Below are 19,917 nucleotides of genomic sequence, written 5' to 3'. Positions count from 1 at the left end.
ATAAATAAAATAAATTTATTAAAAAAAAGAAAAAAGAAATAGTGTGTTCATAGCTCCTGTCAATGCGTATATCTGGAGTCCCCATCTCCTTCATGGCAAATTTCAGGATTTCTTCGAGTGCCCGAGGGGCACACTTCTTGAAACCGACTCCACGGATGCCTTGTGAACGTTAATAGTGTATTCTCTGGTCACCACCTTGTTGATGGTGGACTGACCCTTGTTCTCGGCACCCTTCTTTGCAGGAGCCATCCTGCTGGTCTGGGGTTGGAAAAGAAGGGCACAAGGGATTGTGGGAGAAGGAAAGCAACATCCTAACCTACCCCTTGATAGGAAGAGAAGTTCTTACCATATATGCTGAGAGGTTCTACCTGGAGGAATGTGTATATTGCTAGGAGCTCTTGCTCTATGGGGCTATATCGGGTTTCTGCCCCCTTTTAGAGCTGGGACAAATATCTTAGGGGTATTCTGTTGTCTTTGCCACAGTGCCCAACCCATACCTTCCAGGGCTACAGGCACATCTAACACCAGTGGTAGCCCTGCTTGAGAGATGCCCAGAGCTTTAATCAGCTTCGCTAGTATTTTTGCCTTCTCAAAGGTGGCTTGCTGCTCTGATCCATGTCCCATGCATGCCCTTTCTTTACCAGGCAGTATAGGGATGGCAGCACTGTGCCAGGTGGGAAGTAAAAACCTCCAAAACCCCCAAATCCCTATAAAAACTTGAATTCCTTTCATGTTCTTAGGGGATGGATAGGTTTGTACATTATCAGTCAAAGCTTCTGGGACAATATACATCTTACCCAAACAAATGGCTCCCAAAAACTTGATGGCAGTGCCTGGGTCTTGAATTTTCTGTGGATTCATTGTCCATCACCTCCACAGAGGTTCCAGCAAAGTCTGCAGAGTGTCTTGCAGCAAAGGCAAGTCCTCATGTGTTAACATTATATCATCAATGTAATGGGCCCATTCTGTTGATGTGGGGAGAACGCCCAATTTGCAACGTCAAAGGGAACTTCCTGACTATAATGGTTTGCCCTCTGTAACCATCGGTGGGATCAGACAGCAGGGGTATTTCATCCATTTCAATGTCAATCACCATAACATCCTCTTCTTCATTCAAATCCCTTTCCCAGGGATTCCACCTCTTAGCATCCCAGTCAGGCTTTGCCCCATGCTTAGACCTTAATCCTAAGCAGCTTGTGCCCTCCTAGCTTTGCAAACCAGCGCACTAAAGTCTCTAACTTCTTACTCTGCTCTCCCACTTTGTCTGCCAGCCTGGAAGCTAGCAGACTAGTGGACACTGCACACCCTTCTCCAACCTCAGCTCTTCTTCCAACTTCTACTTGAGCTTCCGTCTCTAGCTGGGCATAGTGGCCAGTGAACTGCCCACAGTAGAGACTAGCCCACTGTCAGCCCTTCATTTCCCTTCCTTGCTGCAGTGCACCATGCACAGTTCCTCAAACAAGCTCACTAAGCCAGCCAGGGTTCCAGGGTGTCCCCGGATTCACGTGGAGGACCACGAGCATCTAACATACAGGTCACCCTTCCCCACGTAGAGGTCAATGGCCAATTCAGGATTTCCCCCACAGATGCCTCTTTCCCAAAACCCACTCCTCCAGTCTCCTGACTGGCTTACCAATTGTTGGTTTGCAAATTCAGGAATTTCCGGAGTGAAATCTGAAAGTGGCCTCCATACACAGAGGGCAAGGAGAGGCCAAAGATAGAGGCAGACCACTCCAGATGGGTAGGTGGGAGGTTTACTAAGCAAGGGAACTTACATATGAGTCTGGTCTCAAGTGTTCATGAGATGAACAGATCTCCACACCTGTCTACCAGAATCTTTAAAGTTTATATGGAGGCCTTAACTGGATGCAGTCACGTGTACCGTCCAGATGGTCTCAATAACACCTTAATCTCTCAAGGCTGCATCCTTGAAAACAGCTCCCACTGTGGGAACTGTGAGCAGAACATGCATTCCCAGGATGGGGGACGGAGTGAGGAGCCTCCCATTGCTCTGGTCCAGCTCACGGGCAGTCATGTCCTCTGGATGACCTCTCCCAAGATGAACATAAAACCTAAAACTATTAAGCTTCTAAGGAAAATACAAAAAAAAGATCTTTGTGACTTTGAGGTTAGAAAAACCTTCTTTGGACACAGGAAGCTCTAATCGTAAAGAAAACATGGACCACTTAGACTTCATCAAAATTAAAGTTTTCTGCTTTATCAAAAGGCTACATAGAAAAATACAAAGGCAAACCACAGAGCGGAAGAAAATTTTCACAAAACATTGTTCTGACAAAAGAATTGTGTCCAGAATATATAAACATCTCCTGAAACTACGTACTCTGTTTCACTTGAATTTTTACAATGATAATGTTTTCCTGTTATGAGTATAGTAACCTCATAATAACCACATGTCATGTCCCAGTCGTAATTAAAATAAATAAATAAGAAAAAGAGAATAAAGTACACCACACTCTGGAATCTCCTCTCCCTCTTCCTTTGCACCCACTAAAGGTCAAATTGAGAAATGTACTACTATCCACCCTTCCTTTCCCCTGGACAGGCAAAGAAAAGTCTTTATGAAGGCTGAGGAAGTGGATTTAACAAACAATTAGGAGATAAAATTAGTAATATGAAGGCAAGTTGTCACTCCTGAAATAACAAAAAGAAACTGGCGCATACTGAGGGTTTTTTTCATGATTTGAAGAAATCGGGGCAAAAAGAAAACAATCAAAGAAGAGATGAAAGAATATTTATAGCAAGTTATCTAAAACCAATAGAAGACTAGATAAGAAGGTAAAATTCAAAAGGAGTTGAGTGTGCTCATAACTCTGGTGACTGGTGCTCTGACCATCACTGGGATAATATAAATCAGAGGCTATGAAGCATCTCGGTAAATGGAAGCAGCATACACTGAGCTGTTTGGTTTAGAGTGATTCTCTCCTATTCATAATTCTAATGAAAAAGTATTTAAATATGGCTTTGGACTGCACTGGTATTTTCCATGTCATAATTAGAGCAGAAACTGAAAGTTACAAACCCCCCAAGATGTTCCTGCATCAACTCCTGATAGGATATGTCTGGTTTTAGCTACAATTACTGCAGTTAATTTTCCATTCCAGGGGACTAATGAAATTTGGTGTGTTGCTATCACTATTTGCCTTGGTTCTGCAGAATGTGTTTTGACTGAAGTGTTATTAGAGTCCCTCCCCCAGCACTAGGTGAGAAGCTAAAGATACTTAAGAGATTTTCAGGTGCTATGTAACAAGCTCTGTTCTAATTAGAAATCATACTACCTCCTAAGGAGTTGGTAGTGATTATCAACTGTGTTATTTTCTTAAAAAGGTAAAAGGAAGCCAAGACAATTGAGGTTGGGTCATTTCCTGAGTATGGCTGTATCTCTGGCCCCTTCACCGCCCCCAACATGATCCCTTAAATTGCTCAGGGAATTCTACTTACCTGGTGTCCCAAGGCCCCACTGACTGACTCGAGTCTCCTCCTTACGGCTTTCCTGCTTCCTCTTTTACATTTCACCCACTCCACAAATGCTCCCCATCCCAATACAAAGGATACTGAATGTAGCAGTAAAGAAAACTATGAACAGCCTGGTTTAAAAAGACAACCTCTCATCTTAAAAAGAAAACAACCCTGACTCCACATTTCCCTCCACATCCACCAACTTATTTTTCTGCTCCCCTTTTCAGTAAACTCCACCACGGCACCAGATGACTCTTGTCAAGGTCATGGATGTCACCCGGATTGCCCAGCCCATCTACAGTCTGTCAGCAGTGCTTACACAGTGGATCACGCTCTCTTACTTAATATGCTTCCTTCACATGGTCGTGGCATGGAATTCTCTCTCCTCGTTCTCCTCCACCTCAGGAGCTTTTCTTGTCCTCTGATCTGCAGGTTCCTCCTTACCTACCTGATTTTTTTAAACAGTGAAGAGCTCCAAAGCCCAGTTCTCCACACTTGTTCAATTTATCATCACCACCCCCAGGGGATCTTACCCAGCCATCTGAAAGAATGTGTTACATGTGTTGCTATGGAACAAACTTCAAGATACATTGTTAAATGAAAACAGATGAAAGATGGCAAGTTGGATGTGTGCAGGAGTTTAGGGTGGCTGACGATACAAGGATACAAAACGTCTACTCAGAAAGGCTCAGGCACAAATAAACCAGGAAGTCACATTAAAGAGCTGACAATGCAGTCCCCTCAAACCGTAATGTTTTTACTAAGTTAACTAGAAATTTAATTTAATTTAAAGCTAAAAAGATGAATCAGGCATACATCCTACCCTCCAGAAATGTATAGTCTGCTGAGGGCAATGAAAAATAAATAGTTACAAAATAAGGAGCAAAATGGTGTCACCCGAGAAATGACAAGTAGGAGTTATGGGAGCTCAGCTAAATAGAGCAGCTTTTAAAAGCTCTATGAAGCTGAAATGATTCTGATTTTTTTTTTTTTACTGCACACTTTCAAAATTAATGCATTTCCTAATTGCCTCTATAATCAAGTTGAAATTTCTAAAGTTATCTGTCCCTTATTCATGCTACTATATGCTCTTAATCTTACAATCAGAGTGGAAAAGCCTTTTTACTGAGAACTACTCTATCCCACAAACCTCAAGAACCCGAGAAACACATAGCTAAGGATTAATATTTGGAGAAAAAAACAACTTTATTTCATTTTATTAAACAGAAAGAGGTCAAAATGGAGAGATAAAGACATAAAACACCGGGAAAAATGTAGAGAAGTTGCCCCAAGCAGCTAGTAGATGGCTTAGCTGGGATCTGAACCCATGTCTGTCTGATGCCAGAGCCCATATTCTTTCAGTTTTATAGCCTGGTCTCAAATATACATGCACATTTAAACTGATTATAAAAGGAGGGAAAGGTACCAGCGGAGAAAAAAATATTCCATTTACAAGAAAGAAGGAGTTGTTGATGGCACAAGTCCCCTGAAAGAACTAGAGAAACACAAGACATTCAAAAGTGGACTTTTGAAGTACATCCAGGGACTTCCCTGGCTGTCCAGTGGTTAAGACTCCATGCTCCCACTGCAGGGGGCATGGGTTCGATCCCTGGTTGGGGAAACTAAGATCCCACATGCAGTGCCATGCAGCCAAAAAAAGGAGGAAAAAAAGTAGGTACATCCACAGAAACAATGTAAAACATCATAGAAACAGAGAGGCAGAAGAAAGATACAGACTATCTTAAAAATAACTGCCTCATTTCTGATCTTTAGGGAAATCATCATTACTTTCTTTCATTTTCTGTGTCTAAAAGATAAATGATCCTCATTTACCCTCTTCTTGGTTTTTGCCCTATAAACAGGAGAAATTAAATTTAGAGCTAAATCTCATCCAGGCTGGAGATTTTGTTTCCTGCCCACTGCCTTCCAGCTTCCACTTCATCCAAAGACCTCTACCCACCTTCACTCCCATTTCACACATGTCTCAACGGCTCTTGCCCTCATCCTCTGCTGAAGTCATTATGTCTGTTGGGCCTAATCCACAACAATCTATGTCCCTTCTTAAAACTGCTGAAACACCAGTATTTCTTTGAAGTTTTCCTGGACCTAATGTCATAGAGTCAAATCAGAGGATTTGATCTGTGTTCTAACCAATAGTCATTAGCCATGAATATTCCTATGCAGATTTTGATTGACTTATTCTCATGAATATACACTTGTATTTGACTTTACTTTTTAAAAATTCCTTACAGCTATGCATTCAGTAAATGTCACTGACTATCTCATTGACTGCCCAGCTCAATGACAGTGTTCCAGTAGACAGGTGACAAGACAGATAGGTATTTAGAAACATGATAGATGGATAGATAAACACAAATGTTAACCAAAACTAAACACATTTTAAAAAATATAGAGATCTTTGAGCTTGGTGATAATTCTGTTTCACAGTCAACTTACTGTATTACTCTGAGAACAATTTGCCATAAACATCAAAGTAATGTTATATGCTTTTTTCTCTCTTTTCTCCAGAGAAATGCACAGTGGGATATGTAAAATGTCAGAAATAATTAGACGAAATTGCACAATCCCATTGTGACACTAAAATATCTCTGAAGTTAAATATTTGCTGTGAAACTTTAAAATCTGGTTTGAAGGCTTCTTATTATAAACAATATAATTTTTCCTTTAATGTAATGGTCCCAGAATTTTTAAAGCGTGATATTATGTGAATATATGTCTCCAAGTGTAAAAAGCCTTATAAATGTAAATGAGACAGTAATTTGGGTGGCAAGATAGACTTAAAATTTGATAATGTCTTCCTCATAAAGAGTTTGGGAACTTTAAAAAAAAGTAGCATCTGAATAATAATGTAAAGATGAAGTTTATTAGTGAATATAACAAAAAAGAAACAGACTCACAGATATAGAGAACAAACTAGTGGTTACCAGTGGGGCGAGGGAAGGGAGGAGGGGCTGTATGGGGGTAGAGGATTAAGAAGTATACATAATAGATTGTATTATGTATAGAATCTATTATGTATAAAATAAGCTACAAAGATATATTGTACAGCACAGAGCCTATAGCCAATACTTTATAGTAACTATAAATATAGTATAACCTTTAAAAATTGTGAATCACGGGACTTCCCTGGAGGTCCAGTGGTTAAGACTCCACGCTTCCACTACAACGGGCACGGGTTCAATCCCTGGTCAGGGAAAAAAGATCCCACATGCCGCACTGACAAAAAAAAAAAATTGTGAATCACTATATTGTACACCTCTGTCTTATATAATATTGTACATCAACTATACTTCAATTTTTAAAAAAGATGAAGATTACATTCAAAGAAGAAAAAAATTATATCAAAAATATGTAAAGATTTTATGAATACCAAAATACTGTCATTTTGTCTTCCAGGTGAAAGAATATGGCTTTTTTTTTTAATATCTTTATTGGAGTATAATTTCTTTACAATGGTGTATTAGTTTCTGCTGTATAACAAAGTGAATCAGTTATACATATACATATATCCCCATATCTCCTCCTTCTTGCGTCTCCCTCCCACCCTCCCTATCCCACCCCTATGTGGCTGCTTCCCACTAGCTATCTATTTTACATTTGGTAGTGTATATATGTCCATGAAGAATATGGCTTTTTCATTCATTAACCAGTAGCATACTATTTTCCAGGAACCCTCCATTCAGAAGAAATGCTATGGTGCTTCCCTTTACCCACACGAAATGGAACCCAAGACACTATGCAGCTGAAGAAAAAATTACCGCCTCCATACAAATGAGAGATTTTCAAGTCTACATAGTTTCCAACTGCAGGAAAATAACCATCAGCTTCTCCACAGTGTAGATTAGAACAGGGGAAAATGAACATTACTAACTGTACCCCAGAAGCCAGTGTGGCTGTGAGACCCAAGACCATCACTGAGAAGATGCTCATTTCCATGACTCTGGTGCTCATCACCACCCTGACCATGCTGCTAAACTCGGCCGTGATCATGGCCATCTGCACCACCAAGAAGCTCCACCAGCCTGCCAACTACCTGATCTGTTCTCTGGCTGTGACGGACCTCCTGGTGGCCGTGCTCGTCATGCCCTTGAGCATCATGTACATCGTCATGGACAGCTGGAAGCTGGGGTACTTCATCTGCGAGGTGTGGCTGAGTGTGGACATGACCTGCTGCACCTGCTCCATCCTTCATCTCTGTGTGATTGCCCTGGACAGGTACTGGGCCATCACCAACGCTATTGAGTATGCCAGGAAGAGGACCGCCAAGAGGGCCGGGCTGATGATCCTCACGGTCTGGACCATCTCCGTCTTCATCTCCATGCCCCCTCTGTTCTGGAGGAGCCACCGCCAACTCAGCCTGCCCCCTGGTCAGTGCACCATCCAGCACGACCACATCATCTACACCATTTACTCCACACTTGGGGCATTTTACATCCCCTTGACTTTGATACTGATTCTCTATTACCGGATTTACCGTGCAGCCAAGAGCCTTTACCAGAAAAGAGGATCAAGCCGGCACTTAAGCAACAGAAGCACGGATAGCCAAAATTCGTTCGCCAGTTGTAAACTGACACAGACTTTCTGTGTGTCTGACTTCTCCACCTCGGACCCTCCCACAGAGTTTGAAAAGATCCACACGTCCATCAGGATCCCTCCCTTTGCCCGTGACCTAGATAACCCGGGAGAACGCCAGCAAATCTCCAGTACCAGGGAGCGCAAGGCAGCACGCATCCTCGGACTGATTTTGGGTGCATTCATCTTGTCCTGGCTGCCATTCTTCATCAAAGAGCTGATTGTAGGTCTGAGCATCTACACCGTGTCCTCTGAAGTGGCCGATTTTTTGACATGGCTTGGTTATGTTAATTCTCTGATCAACCCTCTGCTCTACACAAGTTTTAATGAAGACTTTAAGCTGGCTTTTAAAAAGCTTATTCAGTGCCGAGAACATACTTAGATTGTAAAAAGCCAGAAGGCATGACTTTTACCAGCCTCGTGAGTGCACGGGGGTAAGGGGTGCAACTTATTAATTCTTGAACATAGTTGGTTCAGGAGGTTTGTAAGTATGTGTGGTCTTGGTTTTTGTTTGTTTTCTGTTTTGTTTGAGGCTTGTTATTGTGTGTGCTGTTTTCTACCTCTGGTCTTATTTGTGGTACCTAATTGCAAATAAACACTATCATACAAAAACAGAAATTTCACAGCAGTAATAATAAGGTAAAATAGTAAATACTTTTTACTTTTTTAGCCATTTCAGTTAACCCTGCAATTAAAGAATACCAAAATAAATCTTCATTTGGAGAATTTCTTATTACTTATAAATCAAATATCTGATAACTTGCCCTGGTGTGTGGCATTAATTCTGAGCATATGGATCCAGATGCTTACCAATTCCAGTAGAAATTGCATGACCACATAAAGCAGTAAAAGAAAAAAAAGTGGTGTGCTGTCATCTACTGCTTGCAGACCTGATCTAAAGCCACTTATTATGATTACATGGCCCACTCCTTTCCAGCACAGATAGTACAGCTGGCATGTCTTCTTAGTTCATGATTAAATACACATCCTCATTCTCTAAAGAGAACTTGGAATGAATGTACTGGCACTTTCCTAGGTCTTTGACTATGAATATGAAACATAAGCAAATAATATTATAAAACAATCATGGAAATTGGTCATTTTGTTGCTATTTAACCTGACAGACACATTGGGCCTCCTCCAGTTCTAAGAAGTGTCCCAGCTAAGCCTCGAGTACACTCTCCCATTCTAGCAGGATTAAGGTGTGAGTACAAGTCTAATTTGGAGAATTTTTAAAGCAGCATTAAGCTGCTGAACCCATTAAGGGGTGCAGCGGGGATCAAATGAGAGAATATATTACCTGAAGAACTTTGTTGGAGACTGTTGCTCATTAAGTTACCAGCTGTGCACTTGGAAAAAAAATTAAAAATTGAAAATCTGTGTTTACAGCAAAGGCCACCCACTAGCAAATGAGTATGAAATTGTGTCTCCTGGAATCCCTATAGCTTCCATACTGGACTGCAGACTGGGGCCAGGAGGCTGCAGGCGGGACCCAAGGCCACACAGTGCGTGGCCAACTTGGACTGATGGCTCTGGTCATATGGTGGAGCTCGTCACTAAGTCAAGAGTGATGACAGAAGGGACTGAAAGTGTGTAAGTTCTTGGACACTCCTCAGTAAGTGACTGTTCTAGACCTCTGCTCCTCACCTCTCATCCACAGCCTCTCCCACCTCTTCACTCCCCCCAGATCACGTCTCTTCTTTGTTTGTTGAGAAGACATTGCTTTGCCCCCTGCCCGCTTCCACCTCCATGTTTTACCCCTTAATTCTATCCCCTCTCAAATTTTCTGTAATCTTGCTACTTTCCTCTCTCTCTCTCTCTCTTTCTCTCCCTCCCTCCCACCATCCCTTCCTCTCCCCACTCTTCTTTAATCTCACCCATCAGTTTGCTCAAGTCTCTTAGACATTAGAACCAACATCCTCTGGCCCTACTTCCCCTTCCAGCTCCTGCTCCATCTCATTCCACACTCTCCCATCTGAGTCTCCCCAGTCATCAACCTGCTCGTTCTACCTCCACTTCTCCCCTTCCACTAACTTTTCTCTCCTTTGCCATCTGGGTATGCCCCTCCCAGTTCCCCCAAAACTGATCTCCCAAAGGATATCAGCGACTTGCCAATGGGCAAATCCAGTGTCCTTTCCTCTATCCTTATCTACTTCCCACTCTCATCAGTTAAAACAGCTAACCACCCCTTTCTTGTTTAAGCCCATGCCTTCCAGGATCCCTTTACTAACCTGGTTGTCCAGCTACCTTCTCATTCTTTGCCTCCTTTTCTTCATCCTAGGGGTTTATTCTCAGCTCTCACCTCCTGTATATTCATACTCCACCCCAACCTCCATCATTTCCACAAATAGTTCCATGCCTGAGGCTCTAAAATGTGTGTCTTTAATTCTGATCTCTCTCTTTCTCAAACCCTAGACCCATGAATTATGTCTGGTGAACATCTCCCTACTAACACTCTATTGGTGCCTCAAACACAGCCTTTCTAAACTGAACTCATGATCATTTCCCACACTCATACCTTCTCCTTTTCCACCTTCTCAATCTCAGATAACAGGATTACTATGCTTTTTATCATTCACATTAGGTAAATGAGATTCTCTTTGTGGCTTGTCTCTCACATCCAGATAGTATAAAAGTCTTATCCATTTACCTCTGTAGCAATGTTTGTATATGCACCCCTCTTCTCCAATAACTTGGTCCTCTGCCCTGGACCAATCTTCTTATCTGATCCACCTACCTCTGGACCCCTCACCTGCAACTCTGCCCCTGCACACCTGCCAGATACATATTCCTAGAACAGTGGTTCTCAAAGCAACATCTCCAGACCAGCATCGTCAGTATCACCTGGGAACCTGTTAGAAATGCAAAGTCTAGGGCCCCACTGAAGACCTACCACGTCAGAAATTCTAAGGCGGGTTGGGGGGGGGCATCCATCTCTATATTAACAAGCCCTCCAGGAGATTCTGGTGCATGCTAAAGCCTGAGATTCAGTCTCCTAGAATGTCCTGTTGATTTCTAACTTCAGTGCTCAAAATCCCTTAGTATCTTCCCACCAGTACAAAATAAATTAAAATTCCTAAATATAACATTCAAGGCTTCTTCACTATGTGGCCTCAAACCACATTTCCAGAATTAAGTCTCAGCACTTCTTCTCACCCACCTCATATTCCAGAAAAGTCTGGAGATTTCCTGTTTCCTGAGCTCCCCTAACATTTGTCCCCACTGCTCCAGAAACCTGACCCCCTGGCTTCCCATCTTTCTTCTCCCTGTCCTTCATCATGGAGTGCAAATGCAATCTCTTCTGCGAAGCCTTCCTGAGGTCCTCCTTCCTTCTCCGTCATGTGAAAGTCCTCTCTCCCAGCTCTATGCTCCCACAGAACCTCACTGGGATCTCTATTATTATATACATCCTATCTTGTAGTGCATTTGTTTGTATATTTCTTCTGTCTGCTATAGTAGATTGTGAGCTCCTTGAGGGCAGGAACTGTGTCTTTTTCATCTCTGTATCCCCAGGGCCTCCTAGAGTGTTTTACACACAGTAGGCACTCAATAAATGTTCCCAGAAAAGAAATGTAAATGTGCAATGTTCTCTCAGTGAGAAAACCAAACTTTTAAAATCCCATGATGTAATAACACACTTCCTTTTTCTTTAAAACTTACCCTATCATTCCCATCTTGTTCAAAAACTGCTAGGTATGCTTCCACATGGAAAGAAAATGGATTTCTCTCTCTACTGAATATATGAATGTCCTTTACTGGTTAGGATTCAAGCTAAGCTGCTCTCAAAGAAGAGACCCCAAGTATAGTAGTTCAAACAAGATAGTTTCTTTCTCTCTCACATGACAGTCAAGAGGTAGGAGGGCAGCCCAGAGTGAGCAGGAGACACTGCTCCACGATGTTCTCCAGGGACTCAGGCCTTTCCATTTTGTGGCTCTGCTGTCCCCTCAAGGCTTGTCCTCATCTGCATGGCCAAAGCTGACTCACCATCACATCCACGTTCCAGTCCATAGAACAGAGGAGAGAGAAATGGAGAGCAATTTCCTTTTAAGGAAGTCATGTGTTAATTGTACACATTTACCTCTCCTTATCGTCCATTGACAATAACTTGGTCACATGGCCACACCAAGTGTTAAAAGAGAATAAGAGCGTGAATGTCTAGGTGGGCAACCATGTGCCCTGCTAAAAGTGAGAACTTTATAATAAAAGGAAGCAGGAGAGAATGGATACAAGGGGCTAATGAGCAGTCTTTTCCACAAGGGGATATTGGTTTCTGTATGTGCAGCTCAAATATTACAAGGCAAGTCAGACAGTTGTCCAGCTAATGGTGATCTATGTACCAGGATGTTGAGATTTAAATTACAGGTGATTTAACTGAGATTGTGCCTATGCTGAAAATCTAGTATTTATCATGACTGTAATATCTATAATATCTAAAAACTATATGGGCAACTCACTTGCTTTCTTATCACCCCCCATATGTCATCATTGAAAATTCTTGGCGATTATAAGAGTTTAAAAATTTTAAGAGTCTAAAGAAATAAAAAACAAAGAAGCAGAAGCATAACTAATTTTCACTTACTCATTTTCACTAACTAGATAAGTTTCATTTCTTATTTACTAGATAAATCCTAATTAAATATATTTTCTCATACCTACCCACCTCTGCCCTTAGCAAAGAATCTATATATGTTTCCTAGTATAAATCAAACCTGTTGAAAAAAATTCTGTTGTTTGGTTTACTCATTTAACTGATAGGGCTAGCTGCTATTGACCACTATTGCCCCTTTAAATTAAAGCTTGAGTGAAGTAACAGTACCTTCTGATATGGTCGGTGTTTCTAGGGTAAACATTAGCAGATTAAAAGTAAAACCCAGGGGTGACATTTCAATCACCTCCATTAACTAATAAATTAGGACTTCCTGGTTTGTGTACTTGGTAAAAGAATTCTTGGACATGTCACTCCCTTGGAGACCTGGTAGATGCTTTGGTTGTAACTGGTGTCGGTAAGTACCCCTAGTAGCACTGCTACTACTATCTGCTTTGAATAACTGTATAGACCTTCCACACTTATGAACTTCAGTTTGCAAACTCTGATAATTGTGTACAAGGTCAGCTGCAGAGCAACATCCAGCAACTAACTCTGCTGGTTTCCTGCACAAGTCATTTTAGTTTTGACCATCACGTTGGTCTTAGTCTACTCATGTGTGTTTGCTTATTTGCTGTGTTTGCTTAATTTTTAAGGCCTTCTACACATAACTTCATTATGTACAGTATTTACAAAAACAGTGAGAACATTAGAAAAAAACAGCAAAAAGGAGTATATGACTACAATAGAAATCAAATAAAGGTAATTTTTAAATTAAAAGTGATGAGACAGTGACAACCATTGCATATGAGAATGGGATGAAATCTTTTTCAGTTTACAAGGGCCACCAAGAGCAACATGTGAAAAGGCATTGTGCCTAAAATTATCAACTATAATGCACTGTGCCTAAAATTATCAACTATAATCAACAGGAAATAAGGAAAAGTGATTAATGAGATGGGAACATGTCTGAGCATCACACAGTGGTTCTAAGAGGTATTTGGGAATGTGTGTGAGCACATTTAGTTATCTCAGTAGAGAACATCAGTGGCGTTTTGTAGTAGGAGACAAGGAGGGTAAATCCTGCAATTAAAAAAAAGCCAGGACTTCCCTGGTGGTCCAGCGGTTAAGTCTCCATGCCCTCAGTGCAGGGGGCCTCGGTTCTATCCCTGGTCAGGGAACTAGATCCTGCATGCTGCAACTAAAGATCCTGTGTGCTGCAACTAAGACCCGGCGCAGCCAAATAAATAAATAAATATTAAAAAAAAATAAAAGCCAGTCCCACTCAATAAAGAACTGCCCCACCCAGAATACCATTACCACCATTATCACCACCTGCTGAAAACCCCAGGTGTATCAGCATCAGCGTGGGGATGCTCAGGAGCCTAATGTTAATTCCGGTGTTGGCTTGGGGATATTTGAGAACTTAAAGACTACGCATGGTGAAAGTGCTGCCTATGAACTTTTATTGTAAGCCATGGAGGGTTTCAAAGGCTCGAGACTAATTTGAATCTGCCAATATCAAAATGAGGGTCAGGCCAACACATACGGACACCACATTGGTTAAAGAGTTTCCTGTGACACTGGCAGAGATCACTAAGAAAAGGGACCCAATAAAATGTCTATCATCCAAGAGGAGATATTGATGCTTCAAAGGACTAACTCATATCCTTACCTGCTGGAAATGTTTTTGAAAACTGAAGTCTCACCTAAGTCACCTCAGGCTTAGAATTAAAAGACAATCTCAGACACCTGTCAGTAGGAAGAATAGCTATTTCAAATGGTAGAAAGGAAGATACTGGATGTTCCTGGGACCCTTAAATCATCCAGGATCCTTAAATTATCCTCCTTTTGCCCCATAAACCCTGGGGAATTCACAGCAGGCTTCAGCCTTGCCATAAAAAAGGGTTGAAATTATTCCCTTCATAATAGAAGGGAATCACTCTCAGGGGAGAATCTTCAGGAAAGTAATCTGTTGGCTCCCTGGAAGCTCCCAGCACCCAGCACAGAGGGTGGTACGTAGTAGCATTCAATTTATATAATTTATATGTCTGTTGAATTTAATTGAAATGAACACACTGATTACAGACTTTAAGAAATTCAGAAGCAGAAGTATGTCCTGGGTAAGGAGGGTCCCTTCTCATGCAGAAGCAGAATTGTCAAATATTTATAAAGAAAAGAAGGCATCAGGACAGTGATGATACAAAAGAAACAGCAACAAGAGGAGCTGGAAAATAAGATCAGCAAAGTCTTAGGTACTCAAAGAATATTGACTGACCATCTGCTATGAGTGTGGGTAGATTATGGAAACTTTTAATTGAAAAAGAAAAAGGTATAACAGCAATGATATGAAGAAAGCAAGAATACAGCAATGGAAAGAGTAGAGGTCAGAAGATAATATTGGTGATGGTTTTGGGTCCACAGACACCAAGTGAGAATCTGGCATGAGTTTGACATCTACCTAAGCACTGGGATCTCTGTAAGGGGAAAATAAAAGGGAAAAGAGGGCAGAAAATCTAGGTGGAAGACTATGAGACCCTGGTCTTCAGGGCAGATTTGTAGAAAGCTGATTATATTTATTTTCTATTTGGATAAAATAGAATTTTAGAGGAATTTATAAACATTGCCTTTGCTAAGAGGATGAGGGAAAAATGAGGCAGAGGAGAGCATTTTGCAGATCTGATTCTTAGGGAAAGTGAAGGTGATACCAGAAGCTCTGAAGAATGGAGAAGAATGAATGGTTCTTCAAAGAAAATGTATGAACAACATGCAACATACATACAACATACACACAACAACATACAACAAGAAATAAGGTCATATGGACATGTTTTTCCAGTTTGTGTGGTATCAAACAGTCATATGTCAAGGGATGATTTAGGAAATGCCAATTTATGAAGACATCCAAAGGAATGGCGATGGAAACAGTTCTCTGAGGAAAATTTAGACTTGTAAGCAGCCTAATAATAAACAGACCAGTGACCCCAAGTGTTTCTGGTTCATGGTTAAGCACTCAATAAGAAATTGTCAAATGAATAAATCAATTACTCAGTTAAGCAATCAAGCCTGAGTTGGAATTTGGATAACAAAGGAGAACAAGTCGGGCAATATAACAAAAGTATTTATGCAGGTCAGTAAAAAAAAAAAAAAAGGATGCTGATAAAATACACATTCAGAGGCATGAAGCAGTGATATAAAAAAGCTAAGGCTGCAAGCTGAACCATCAGCCATCCTTTCCAGCTGTACTTTGAGGGTGGGGGAAAAAGAGGTGTTTTATAGAGAACAAGAAGAACATCCAGGGACTTCCCTGGTGGCGCAGTGGTTAAGAACCCACCTGCCAATGCAGGGGACACGGGTTCGAGCCCCGGTCCAGGAAGATCCCACATGCCGCGAAGCATCTAAGCCCGTGCGCCACAACTACTGAGACTGTGCTCTAGAGCCCACAAGCCACAACTACTGAGCCTGCGTGCCACAACTACTGAAGCCCGTATGCCACAGCTACTGAAGCCGACACGCCTAGAGCCTGTGCTCCGCAGCAAGAGAAGCCACTGCAATGAGAAGCCCGCACACTGCAACGGAGAGTAACCCCCACTCACCACAACTAGAGAAAGCCCGCACACAGCAACAAAGACCCAATGCAGCCAAAAAATTAAATAAATAAATAAATAAATTTATTTAAAAAGAACATCCATAAGGTAAATGGTGTTGACATAGACTATAAAACTTTTGAGGCAGCATGCGTCTTCTTACCTGACAACTTTACTTGAATACTTCTTATCAGTTTCTCACTAATGGAGAACTAAGGCCTGACTTCCCTTTCTAATCACACACACACACACACACATACCCGTAGAAACAAAAACAATGTCCTTTCCTTTCCACAGTAAGGAAAGCAAAGGTACGTTTGATACAGGCAAGTGTCCTTGATTGAATGAGTCCAATTAGAAATGCAACGTCAGGTGTACCATGTATGCACATGTCATTTCATGTATGATTGTTGGATACAGTACAAACTGGAACAGGAGCCTATGAGGATCTCAGCCTCACTGGGAATACCTAGGAGAAATCATGATCAGAGTTTCCAACATATGTCTATACCCAAGACATCTTGCCTTAGAACACCTGACTTGCCCACAAACTCCTTCTAAATGTGTTAGGAGACACAGGCCAGCTGAGTAAAGCAGCTCTAGGTGGTTCTTGAACCACAGTCCACCATGTGGTACCATGTGACACCCTCTCCCCTATCATCCGTCAGCTGATTGGTCAGGGCAGCAGGGACCGGCCCCAAGAACAACTGTGTCTACAGGCTGGCTGTGTGCCATGGGGTAGCCTGGTACAAAAGCTCCCCCCAGACAGAAAGTGATCAGTTGCAGCGATGACATTCTTACCTCACAAAAATTTGAACAAAAAATATATGAAGAGACATTCCACTGTCAAGGGAAGCAGGAGTAGAAAGATAAGCAAAGGGAAGTTGAAAAAAAAGAGTAGCCACCTCACATCCATGGCAAAGGGGTAGAATGAAGCTCAGTTAATTCCTGCTGCCAAGGAACTAACAGTGTCACCTGTCATCAAGAGCTGCCTCTTAACAATTCCTGACAGCCTTCCGGTCCCCAAACTATGCTCCAGATCCTTGAGGTTTAGCTGTAAGAATGTTCCAGAGACTCCTGTCTCTCTTTTAACAGCAGTTACCATCACAGTCAATCACCACCACCTGCCATAACCTGCACTGTTCTCTCTTCCAACCACAGGAGCCCTGTCACACAGAGCTCCCAGGCCTCTGAGCCAAGAGCTTTTGGAACAGGCACGCTGGCTCCATTTGGACAGTAAGTGCCGTTGGACCAGGTTCAAGTCTTTTCTTTCCAGTGACCTTCCTAGGGTGAAAACGTACACTGTTTCCATTACTCCCTGATACCCTTCAGTTACCCTCACGAAACTAAATTAGTTTTTACTCCATGGATTTCAATTCTATCCATTATAGGTTTTTTTCAATTGTTGTTGTTATTTGTCTTTTGTTTTGGTTCCTAGGATAAAGTGACCTACTCTTTGCCCAAGGAGCAAGTGATGTTGATTTCCTTAAGTCTTAGCCTTGGGAATGGAAAGTAGTAAGGAAGGGCACGGTGGGAGGGCCAGTGGGCAGAGAGATCAAAGTAATGTCTTAGTTCATCAGGGCTGCTACAACAGAAATGCCATAGAAACAACAGAAATGGTTGACTTATAAACCACAGAAATTTACAGTTCTGGAGGATGGAAGTCTGGGATCAGCTGACTGCCAGCATGGTCAGTTCTGGTGAGAGCCCTCTTCTGAGTTACAGACCGCAGACTTTTCCTTGAATCTTCATATGGCAGAGAGCAGAGGGAGAGACAGGAAGCAAGCTCTCTCATGACTCTCATAAGGGCACTAATCCCATTCGTGTGTGATCCATCCACCCTCTGATCTTCATCTAATCCAAATTACCTCCCAAAAGCCCCACCTCCCAATACCATTGCATTGTGGGGGAGAGGGTTTTGATATATGAATTTTGGGGAGATGCAATATTCAGTCCATGACAAGCACTAACAGGCATCTTTAAAGGGTTTGTGGACCAGGCTTCACGGATTCCACTTGTATCTTCTCCGAGTGTTTTGAGGGCTTTGGGGAGCAGAGTTATGACATTAACAACCACTATGTACTCAGCCAGGCTTAACAGTCACAACCATCCTAGGGGAATAGAATCACCTGCTTTCAACTTAAAAAATGTTGAAAGTCTGAATATACTCCAGCAAATGGGCATATTTCCAGTGAGATGAGCCCTTTCTTAATAAAAATAACCAGGAGAAATTACTAAAGTCCAGCAAGGGTGGGTAGGGATTTAGTCTACTAAAAAAAATAATTTGAAGATTAAGTTTATTCAATCAACTAACTTTTATTAACATCTCTGTGTCAAGCTTTGCATCACATTGTGTTGTGAACAAGACACAGTCCAGCCATTAAGGAAAATATGATATATTGGAAGAGAAAGTGAAGTAAACAAGTAAGTGATTACAACAGAGCGTGATGCGTTGCATAATAGATACATGTACAGTGTGGTATGTGAGCAGAGAAAAGAAATAAACAGTTCTGTGGGAGATAGGGGAGGGGAGCCTTCCCTCCAGATTTGAACCAGAACATGATATGAGCTCACTAGGCTGACAATTTATTCAGAGAAGCAGCATGAACAAAAGCATGGAGATACAGAGATGCAGACGGTGTTTGGGGAATGAGATGTGGTGTGTGGTGGCCAGAGTGTGGGTTAGGAAGGAGAGTGACAGGAGAGGAGGCTGGCCGGGCAGCCAGGTCCATGAAGGGCCTCAAATCCCTCTCTGAGGACAATGGATCTCATCCTGCAAGCAGCAGAAAAATGCCGGAGGATTTTAACCAAAGGAGAACATGACCAGACCTGCAGTTTGGAAAGCATCTTTGAATGAAAGGGGTTGGAAGAATGAAGACTAGGTAGACAGGTGTTGGAATAGCCAGAGAGTGGTAAGGGGGAGTCTGTACCAAAGAAGAAAAGAAAGTGAGGGGGAAGAGAGGGTGGGGAGATTTTCAATTTCAGAGATAAAATTGGAGGACAGACAAATCAGTAGATTTAACTGGAATATGACCTTTTTCAATCAAAAGAGAGCAAAGTTTCAGACTGCCAAGGGGCAGATCTTCAATCTCATAATTTGAGGATACAGTAGTAGGAGAGAACAAGGGTCACTTTCTTTGCCAAATGGGCCAATCCTTTTCACACTTTGGAGGTTGTCTACCTTCGCTTAATCACAGTCAACTGGGCAGAAAATCTCTTCTGGGAAATAACAACAGGATCAGAGGTGCTAATTACACACCTCATTTGTCTGCACTGTTAGCATTACTCCTCAGTTGAGCCCTTCTAAACACACTGGTTACTTAACAACTAGGTTAAGCAAACAACCATTACTCTGCAGATATCCATTCATTTATCATTCAGCAAACATTTGCTGAGAACCTACTATCTGCCAAGAACTATGCTAGGTCCTAGATATTCAGTGGTGAGCTAGACAATACAGATTCCTTCCCTAACTGAAATTTAAGTCTAATGGAAGAGAGAGACTTTAAGTAGCATTTTCAATACCGTGTGTTAAAATGCAGTAAAAGGCCGTTTTTCTCATATTTCTGATTTGGCAGGTCTGGAGTGAGTCCTGAGATTGTGCATTGCTAACAAATTCCCAGGTGATACTGATGTCACTGGTCTAGGGACCACCCTCTGCATGATGCAGAATCA

The 19,917-nt window shown here is 41.9% G+C and overlaps 1 protein-coding gene across 1 annotated transcript; it reads left to right on the top strand.

Annotated features, from left to right (window-relative positions):
- The first annotated feature begins 7,354 nt into the window (after nt 1-7,354).
- On the top strand, nt 7,355-8,503 carry HTR1E (5-hydroxytryptamine receptor 1E). The gene has a single exon (XM_036871822.1). It carries the CDS (start codon nt 7,355-7,357, stop codon nt 8,450-8,452), a length of 1,098 nt encoding a protein of 365 aa, XP_036727717.1. The 3' UTR covers nt 8,453-8,503.
- Nucleotides 8,504-19,917: the final 11,414 nt, after the last annotated feature.

Source organism: Balaenoptera musculus, chromosome 12 (genome assembly GCF_009873245.2).
Source record: "Balaenoptera musculus isolate JJ_BM4_2016_0621 chromosome 12, mBalMus1.pri.v3, whole genome shotgun sequence".
NCBI classification, from domain to species: domain Eukaryota; kingdom Metazoa; phylum Chordata; class Mammalia; order Artiodactyla; family Balaenopteridae; genus Balaenoptera; species Balaenoptera musculus.
This window is presented reverse-complemented; position numbering and strand designations above follow the sequence as displayed.